This window comes from Notothenia coriiceps, unplaced genomic scaffold, assembly GCF_000735185.1.
Source record: "Notothenia coriiceps isolate Sejong01 unplaced genomic scaffold, NC01 NC01_scaffold00004485, whole genome shotgun sequence".
Classification (NCBI taxonomy): Eukaryota; Metazoa; Chordata; class Actinopteri; order Perciformes; family Nototheniidae; genus Notothenia; species Notothenia coriiceps.
The window spans coordinates 401,634-411,724 of NW_011337186.1; the positions used below are offsets into that span (position 1 = coordinate 401,634).

Here is a 10,091-nt window from a genome sequence, read left to right on the forward strand (position 1 = left end):
AAGTGAACCCTTCGTAGTACCGGAAATCCCAGAAAGTTATCTGCCGAAACAAAAATCCGCTCGTAGTAAATACCCCACCAGTTTTGATGGAAATTGAGTTCAAACCTCATAGTCTTAAAAAATAGAATTGTCAAGTTCTCTTCTGGCATTTATTAAAATCCTAAAACTGATCTCAGATTAAATAACACATCACTCGAAAAAAAATCCATGCCTTAAATATTGTCTTTATTAGATTATATAGACATGGAAATTAAAGGTGCCGAATTTGTATATATTTTTATTTGTATTTTATTTTTCAAGTATATGTTCAGCGTTGTAACAGTATCACGTTATCCTTGTCCCAAACAACCTGTTTAAAGTAGTATGTAATATGAAGCCCGGAGACGTTGAAAAGTATTTTGATTGAATTGTTAGATTAGGATCGGAACTCTCTAGACAGGTACAAGTAGATTTTATTGATATATTCCATGATTGTGTAGCCTACTTAAAGTTGCTGCCCTCATGTTTTCTGCAGCGCACCTGGAGGAGATCCAGCGTGAGGAGACACACCAACAGCACAGTGGCCAAAGAACACCAACCTGCCGGTGCAGGCACTCGCGCGGGAGGTGGGCCGACACCGGGGTGGTCAATCCTGTCCGAAGTCATGATCGCCTGTCTGGCAAACGAGGACATCCCGCCAGAGTCGCGTTTAACCGAAATATTCCGTCTATGACGGAATTCTTTGAACATGACGGAAAAATGCTGAAGCAGTACCGTCATTTGACGATACAACAAACTCAGAACAGCGCCAACGTTTCGCCGCAGCCAGGGCTCCGTGTTATCCTTATGTCGTTTCAGACTAACTATGCCGTAATACAAATCATTAAATGTCTGGGAGTTTATGCTTTGCGCTGTGGCGCGCTCCCGCACAACACGGCATAACACCGGCGCTAGTATTTCATTTTTTCTGGTCATAATAATTTGTTATGTTAATTCCATTCAAAACAAATATTTGTAATTCCTTCACTTGCATAGTTTGTGCAAACATTAAACCCGTTGTTATTCATATTTATAAGCTAATAGTTTAATAGAAATGTTTATTCTTAAGGGTTAGTTAGATAGACGTTATATATACATCTAATCTAGCTCTTAGCAAAGCAGTAACATGTCCCACATGTTGCTTGTTCTCACCTGGTCACCCATCTGGAGTCAATATTCTTTCAGCGTCTCGTGTTTCTAGATGAGACTGTCGTACTAACTGCTCGTCTTGTTTCAGGCGCTGGATGTCCCAAAGTTCCTTTTGAAGCTTCGTCAGCAGAGGATGATGATGGTCCAGACCTTCTCTCAGTACACCTTCATCTACAAGGTCATCATCCAGTACCTCCGCAACTCCAGGCTCATATGAGTGTGTGTTCAACCCTCAGTACACACCACCACCATCACAGGTTATTGAAGGGTGGAGTCTGCCCCAGGTTTATGCCAAACTGCACTGTGATGATGATGATGATGATGAAGCAGCCGTATGAAACTGCTCACTGTAGCGCTCTGAGGACTCTGATTGGTCAAGTATTAAAGTCAGGCGTCTGAAGGAAGGATGTGTGGATACACAAACATGAAGGAGCATAAAGACTTACGACCTGCCTCTAAACAGTATTATATATATTATTTTTTACATACAATATTGCTTAATAAAGCCCAGCACTTTTACAGTACTTAGCTGTACACGATGAACCAATGTTAAGCTGCATTATGAAACTCTTTAGGATAGATGGGTTTCATTGGTTCTGATAATGAAGGATGTTTCTGTAGTCATGAAGTGGATAAAGAATCATGTGACTCATATAAAGGTTTATTACAGAGCCCAGATCAGGTGGATGTGAACTTCATCATTGGCCTGTGGTGGCGCAAAGGTTTTCTACCTGCATTTAATTTAATAGGAACATAGAATGACATGATACAGAAGATACCTACCGTTCAGTCGGATTCGGTAAAAAATGTTTACCCACCAAACGTTATCAAAACACAACAGGAACCATCTCCTATCCTCTAAGATGGAGGATTGATGGGTTTGAGAAGCAGGTGTGAGGCAAAAGTCAAACTTGGATAAATCATTTTGTACTGTTCAATATTTTTTTACAATGAGAAATCCGAGTGCTGTATTTTAGCAAGATACTTTAAGATGTTATTACGAGACAAAGTGCCTACATATCTGCGTCATAAGGAAATGGATTAGTTTTCTTACTCAGTGTAATTTAATGCTTGTTTGATTGCAGTGATGTTTTTGTACCGCCAATCAATACATTTTAGGGACAGAAATGGCAAACTATGATCATAATAATTATTTAATTTGGTTCAACCCTTCAGGAGTGACAGTTTTGCGATTGTTAAATACATAGAAATGGAGCAGTGGGGCCATTTGACAGTATTGAGAAACAACAGTGCTCAGTGACACTTTGACATCCTGACTGTCTTTATTTTTATTATTCCTGCTGTTACAAATAGCATCCTGACTTTTAGTGAACACTTCCCTTTCCTGCTCGAGCTACAGAGCGTATTTAAAGCCAATTATGAATTCACCTGTCCAGGAACAATGCGTACACGCGAAGTTTACATAAAGTCAAACTACTTTTTAGCAATTAGAAATATGTTTGCCTTTATTATCAATGCAAGACACCAATTTAATTTATAATGTGGCCAAAGTGATTTTTAACCCCTTATTTGTCTTGCCTTGTTGTTGGTGTCAGACGCGTGGGCAGTGATCTAACTTAACTGGAGGAAACTCATCTGAACTGAAGTTGAGATGAGTTCAACTGGATCTTTTTAAACGCCCGTATGAATTTGTTTCAGGTTTTTGGTTTGAAGATACTGAATGAGTCTTAGTGTGGAGACTGAAGAGTGATTGAACTGTTGTCCATGTACAGGTCTGTTGTTCATAATGTACAATTTTGCTTTTATGAATATTGGTTATTGTACAAACTGTATAAACTATCTATTGAACAAGAAATGGTATGCCATTGGAAAAAAGTGTAGAAAATCTTTTCAGCCAAGAATAAATATTTGGAAATACATTGTTTCTCTATTTAATTCATCACACACATGCCCCCTTGTGGTAGGAATTATTCTGCCTCTATTTCTATATCTGTTGCATCAAAAATAAAAGAGTTTACTTTAGAAAGGTGTCTTTATTAAATAAATTCAGAGGTGGAAAAGATCATAGCTGGTACAGAATCTTCAAGGAAATGAGGCGAGAGCTGATCAGTCCAATCTTCTGATTCCTCAGTTTTCTAACAGGTAGCAGTGACTTCAGTCAAAGATGTGTTCTCTATCCTTAAATCACTTGATACAATAACATGATTAAAAGGGAAGCGTGTTATTTTATGCCAAGAAAAAAACATGTGTAGTGTCTTTGTTCATCTCATCGGTGGTTCCTCCCTCTGATATCTGTGGAATTGTAAGCCGTGTCCCAAATTCCAAAATAAATGTAAACAATAAAAAGATTTTCATAGTATCCTTTCCAGGCTTTTTTGCAGATATGATAAAAGAAAATACACCTACTGAACTGGTTATAGCTTCCCCCAGATTATAATAATACATTAGGTTATCTGGGGCTGTTTGACTAACATCTGCTATTAGTTTTAAAGTTATGAACAGTTCACCCTTTTCTTAAGTTCATTGCATTTTGGGAAGACAGGGTCCATCAACACTCAAAAATAAAAGTTTTTGTTCAATACATATACTTTAAATGAGGTTAAATGTAGTTACGTGTGCAGTCTAAACACCATACACACTGAAGCATCCTTAGAGTCAGTATGAAATATGGATTTGGGACACAGTTCCAGAATTGTGGCACAATGCCGCTGTTAAATCATTTGCTCCTGTGCAAAAGAAATTCTAAAATGATTGCTGTTATTTTTGAGAGATGAGAAAATTAAAAAGTAGAAATACAGTTACTTTTTCTTCCTCGGTGGAGTTCAGTTCATGTCCAATATGATTTTTTGATCACTTATATAAAAAGACACACAAGATAGTGTCGGTCGAAACTAATACTGGTACCGCCCTCTCTTTCCTTCTTGTCCACCATGTCCTCCTTGGTTCCTTCCACCTCCATCCTCTCCCCAACGGCCTCCATCACCACGGCCTCCCCAGCCACCACCGTGTCCACCATCTTCTCTTTTTTTCCAGGGTGGCATCTCAGGAGCCGGGGCTGACATCTCTGAGGGACGTCCTCCTCTGTCCGGGACCCTCCCCATTAGAATCTGCGGACAAGTGGACATAGAAATGGTTGGGAAACATCGAATGAATGGCATTTTGTTGACAGAAAGGAACCGTTCTTCTGTACCTTGTTGACAGCGCAGCTGGTCTTCTCCGTGCTGGAGCCGCTGCTGGTCTTCACCACGTTGCAGATATCCTCTCTGGCCGCCAGCAGCTGGGCCATGTCCACGGTGGACTGAGGCTTCAGAGAGTGTCTCCTGGGCTGGTAGGCCCTCGCCATGCTGTCCACCCTTACCTAACAACCACAGGCACACATGGGGTTAAATCAGCTGCCAAACACACATTACTTTGCCAATTTAAGCATATATTATGGGTCTCAGATATATCAAAATATATTAAAAACACGTCTATGTTTTTTGCTCAAAATACCAAACAGATCATGCATTTTAGACATCCCTCATATCCCATACAAAAAAGAGGAGGGGGAGCTTGTGCCTGCTCAGAATTCTACGAGATACAGCTAAATGCTGCTGTGATTAAACGGTGAGTTACTTTTTTTATTTCCTGCTTACACAGGCTCTCTCCGGTACAGGTTAGCTCTGAGTGTTAGCGATGCTTGCTAATGTAAACAAAGACCGTATTACTTCCAAAAGACGTCGCGCATGATTTCTGATAGGGCCACGGGCGTGAAGCCAGCCCACATTTCCGACATTACGTCATATCGGACGCAAATCTGGATCAGCTCCGTTGTACCCCCGTTTTTAGAAATTTGGGTACGGAGGAAAAGAGAGAGGGTTTTGTTTTCTGACACTTTGTGAGTTCCCCGACGCACCGGGGACACATGTTTATGTATAAAAGACATCAAAAAGTGCATTTCGCATGATAGGTCCCCTTTAAAGAATCACCATCTTCCCCATATGCTCATCAGTTTAGATTCCCACGTGATGGAGAAAGAGGATAAAGAACATTATGATGTGTAGGTTTTAGATAAACATGCCTTGGCTCTGTCCGACCACCCAAAGGACTGAACTGTGACGTCCAGCCGTTTGATCAGCATCCTGCGCCGACACTCGTATTCTGAAGACAGAGCTGCGTTAATGTTGTACAACTTCTCCTGCAGAGATAAAAAACAACAACATTATAAACCCACCTTTACATTGAACAATAAAACCCACCTAGCTACTAATATACAGATATATATTATTAATATATATTAACGTGGTCGATTTCATTATTAGATCTACTTACCCATTGTTCACTGTGTAGAGATGTCTTTAGTACTGGGTTTTCAATGGAGCCATCTGGAAGTTCTTTAAGTACTTTTTCAACCTATAATGACACACAGGGTCTGTCATACACACAAGTCTATTGTTCATTTAATTTACAATAGTGTTTAGATAAAGACAAGATCAATTTGAAGGGTAGATAGCATTGCAAACAGGACCTATGAGAAAATGGCAAGCAAAAAGCTAATTATTATAGCTAAGTACTTATGGATCAATTTAAAGCCTTAAACATTGTAAATAAACTTTTTTAAATCAATATGAAATGTGTTAGGAAGTCAATGCAAGTCTACAAGAAGAGGTTTGAATATACAAATAATATAATATACAACAATGTTCAAACCACTTTGTTAACATCATGCACTCGGCACACCATTTTTGCTAGCTTTGAGGACTAAGACTAACAGAGAAATGCTGGTGGCTTTGACATAAATGTACTTAAATGATATTAGATAGTCCCACCTTGTCTTGGACTTGAGACAGAACCACTGCTGCGTCCTGTCCTCTGGGCCCCGGCAGGTTCAGTGTCTCACAGATGACCAGGAGCTCCTCCCAAACAGGACCCTCTTCTTGTTTACGAGAGTCTGCTCTGCTCCTCACAATCTGAGCCGCCTGGAGCTCAGAGCTCAGGAACACTTCATAAGAAGACACACAAAGCATGTCAGTGACTCACTGAACATGCAGACAACTTGTAGAACAATGAATGGAATAAGCAGTAGGATTTGATTACATACAGAGACATTTGAGATGATCCTTTGTATTCTGCACACTGCCTTTGAGAATCCCTGAAACTAGATCTCCATAAGGACAGTGCAGCTCTTTGAGCAGACCACTCATCTCCAGCTGAAGGCTGTCCAAGTCTTCTAGAGGGAGGCAGACAGGAAACAGGTTGAGAGGAAAACAAGACTTCTGAGTATCACAATCAGGTGTGAATGGAGGTGAGCTAACCTGGACCGGAAATAATGCTCTCCTCCAGATCACACAGCGGCTTCAGGCTGGAGGCCAGCCACCGGCACAGCTCCACAAACTCCGGAGAGCACAGGCCTCCCTCTGCGGCTCCGAGCAACGCCTTCTCCTCCAGCAGAGGACCGGCGTAGCTACGGAGAGAGAGGAGAGTCAAATCACCACATATTAACTAGATCGTTTAACCCTCCTGTCCTGTTCGTTTCTCCCTCCTTGCTTTTGTGTTCTTGTCCGTTTGAACTGCTCTTACATTTACACAAAAAACGTCAGCACAGCATTTTAAGCTGAATTTTTTTTTTCTCAGACCACTGGTTTAAACAAATAACTGGGGTGAATATACAAAGAATAGACAGTCAAAATGTATTTCAAAGAGAACATTTTGCTGATTTGTGGGTGTTTGCTATCTGATGGATGAACATAAACTAGGGTTACCCCATTCATTTCCTTTTGCGGTCATTTTTGACAGTGTGGCAATCAGCAATTTTTTGTATTGTATATGTTCAAATGCCTAATGTGGAGGATATTATAAGGCCTTGACGCCAAGAAAAAATATAACACAATATTTATAATTGATTAAAGTAGTTAACATTTGACCAGAACACGACAGGAGGGTTAAACCAGGCTCTCTACAACTTGCTAAATAGCTTTCACAGCCACTCTGTCTTTTGTAAACACGCAGACTGATAACATAACGGTGTTGATGCTAAATGCTAACAGCACATTAGCTTACCCAAGCTCCTCCAAAGAGTCCAAAATGTCGCACTCCATCGTTAAATTCATAGGTGTTTTTGATATGTTTTATACTACTGAAAACATGACGACGTTACGGATATAACACTGTCAACATGTCCAGGATTTTGCACCCATTCATTTCTGCATCGCTCTCCTCTCATGCCTTTTTGCTGTTCCGGTTACTGACATGGTCCGGAGGGAAACCAGCGACTTTCAATCTATGGTTCTGCTGCAATGGTTCCGCCCTATACTAGCTGTGTACTCTCCACAATAAAGGATATGTTCATCAAAACGTGTAATAGAAGTGGCGTGGGAGTAACAATTAAATGTAATAGAAAATGATTCGAGTCGTCAAATATTTTTGGTAACACGCTTTAATAATGTTGAAGAATTATATACTGATTTATAGGTTGACACTTGTATTCTTAAAAATACAACTGCCTGAAATGTATTTTGTTGTTAAATTACAAAAAAACTGAAATCCTGAAAAGTTTAGATTTTGAAGATATTTACTTTATTTTTAATACTTTCTAATGTAAAACATTGATCTGCAAAGTAACAGAAACAGTAAATGTAGTGCAGTAAAATAACATAAAATGTAATGTTTGATGTAGTATCAAAAGCATAAAGTTCATAAAATGTAATTATATAATTAGGTACTTATACGTAAACATACTCCTAATTAGGTACTTGAGTAAACATACTTACTGCCTAATACCATTGTAGATCTTTGTTAAAAGTGTCATTCAAGGTTAATCAAAAACTTCATTTACCATTATGCGTCATAAAGTACTTAATAAAATGTTGTTATAAAACGCAACTATACCATGACACGCATTTATACGCCAATTTAAATGACATTGTCTATAAACATAAACACAGGCATACCACCTTGTCACTTCCTTGAAGCCTTTGGAGTAGCAAATAGTTATTTATCTTTTGGAGTAGCAAAGAGTCTATTTATTCAATTAATTATTATAAATTAGAGAAAAATGGAAATCAACTTTGTATAAAGAACAAAGGTGGCGTCTCGTATTGTCTGAGTAACAATCCAACAGTCTAGGTTCCATGACATGCTTTTCTGGTTAATACCCGTCCCCTTACCAATCCGCGGAGCTCCTCACACCAACACACTCTCTCACACACACACACACACACACACACACACACACACACACACACACACACACACACACACACACACACACACACACACACACAGCCTTATCAATCAATCAATGTTTATTTATATAGCCCAATATCACAAATGTAACATTTGTCTCAGTGGACTTCACAGTTCCACCCAATGTTATCATATATAGCACACATATCACACATACTAACATTGTCAGCACTTCACAGTGTGTACACAATATCACATATCAATACCGACACACTCTGTCCTAGACACTCACATCACAAGAACACACCTCCTCGAAGCCCCCACAGTTAAAGGGAATGGTAGGAAACCTCCAGAGAGCAACACAAAGTAGGCAACACGCACCCAGAACGCACGCACGGCTACATCATATGCGTGGAATTGAAAGATAATTACATTGACATAGGTAGTCCGTATTTGGAAATACATGTGTGTCTAATAAGAAGATGAATCCAGGAGTATATCCATCAAGCACGTAGATGATTCCAGACCCACAGCAACAGGCGACAGCACGACTCAGCAGATACAGAGTGCGATCGCAGAGCTCAGACCACAGCAACAGGATGTATCATGACTGCAGAGCCGGGCGGTATGGATAGACTCCAAAAGACACATTTGAGGACAGAGCTGAATACACATACATGAGAGATGCTATACTGAGAAACCAAATGTAAGATGTCCTTGGAACATATATCGAACAATAGGGGCTGAAATACTCTATCAGACCTCAATGGAAGATGATCAGTCCAAAAAAGGACAGGTCATAGGACCATTCTAGTAAAACAGAGTAACTTGGAACCAAATAAATGTATCCATTTGCTTGGTCAACTGACCTACACACACATTGTTTGTCCGGAATGTTGAAGCTGCATCTTCTATGAATAGAGAAAAAGGGTTTCAGCCGACTTCTGAGGTGGTATAGCTGTCCGATATTTTACAGACATTAAGGCCGATGAGGCATGTTCATAATGCAAAGTAACAAGCAGCGCATCGGAGACTTTCAGTCTTGATACGTTGGATCTGTTTTTCAAAAGAAGAAGAAGGTATTTAAATATCTGACCACAGTAAACTTGATCATGTGCCCTTGGTGTACTTCACAAAACCAACTCATGTAGTTTCTTATAACATGGATGACTGATACAAAAAAAGGCAATGAAGCTTACACAGCAAAAGATTAAAACTTCACCAGTTATATATGATATGTTATTTGATAGGTCAAATTACAAGTGTATGATGTAACATAAAAACAGTTAAAACATTATGTATCATATTACTATATAATTTATGAAAGTAACCGAGCTACATCTTGTATAAAGAAAAATACAACCATGACTATGAGTTATTGGGGACTATAAATCGATATACTTGGTATTCTCGAACCATGAGAAGAAATACCTAGACGTGTAGAAACCAATAGAACCAGAACGAGAGATGTTAAATTATAAAATGGAAACTAGGATGGACGTGAGGCACTTTTTTGAGGTTGTCAGGATGTGAAAGCCGATGGCATTAAGAAACAAATAGATGCACAGGAAAGAAATATGCACAAAGAGAGTGAAAGAAAGAAAAAAAGAAAGAAAACAGGCAGTGTTTACAGAATAGTTAAGAGTAGTACCATTTATACTGCAAGTTTCAAAACACAAATGTCTTCCACTATTTAGAACTAATCACATAAATGTTACATCAAGCGCTGTAAGATGAAAAAAAGCTTACATATAGTATCATCAGTGCACCAAAGCATCGGAGAATTGAAACATAACCAC

At 39.3% G+C, this 10,091-nt stretch overlaps 2 protein-coding genes across 2 annotated transcripts in view; one reads left to right on the plus strand and one right to left on the minus strand.

Annotated features, from left to right (window-relative positions):
• ptpn21 (protein tyrosine phosphatase non-receptor type 21) overlaps positions 1-3,045 on the plus strand; it is a 16,638-nt gene extending 13,593 nt beyond the window's left edge. The window contains 3 exon segments of the mRNA XM_010767550.1: positions 515-561; positions 563-667; positions 1,256-3,045. Coding sequence (XP_010765852.1) covers positions 515-561; positions 563-667; positions 1,256-1,384 — 281 coding nt within the window. The 3' untranslated portion in view covers positions 1,385-3,045.
• fam98b (family with sequence similarity 98 member B) lies at positions 2,460-7,350 on the minus strand. The gene is made up of 8 exons (XM_010767549.1): positions 7,168-7,350; positions 6,423-6,571; positions 6,209-6,337; positions 5,937-6,109; positions 5,440-5,520; positions 5,189-5,305; positions 4,319-4,486; positions 2,460-4,235 (listed from the first exon to the last, which is right to left on the minus strand). Exons 1-8 carry the CDS (start codon positions 7,215-7,217, stop codon positions 4,020-4,022), a joined length of 1,083 nt encoding a protein of 360 aa, XP_010765851.1. The 5' UTR covers positions 7,218-7,350; the 3' UTR covers positions 2,460-4,019.
• Positions 7,351-10,091: the final 2,741 nt, after the last annotated feature.

Coding starts and splice junctions, on each gene's coding strand:
- fam98b (XM_010767549.1), bottom strand. CDS start 7,217: ATGAATTTAACGATGGAGTGCGACATTTTGGACTCTTTGGAGGAGCTT. Junction 5,306..5,439: donor CTCTACACAGTGAACAATGG/GTAAGTAGATCT, acceptor TTATCTCTGCAG/GAGAAGTTGTACAACATTAA. Junction 4,236..4,318: donor CCAGCTGCGCTGTCAACAAG/GTACAGAAGAAC, acceptor ACTTGTCCGCAG/ATTCTAATGGGGAGGGTCCC.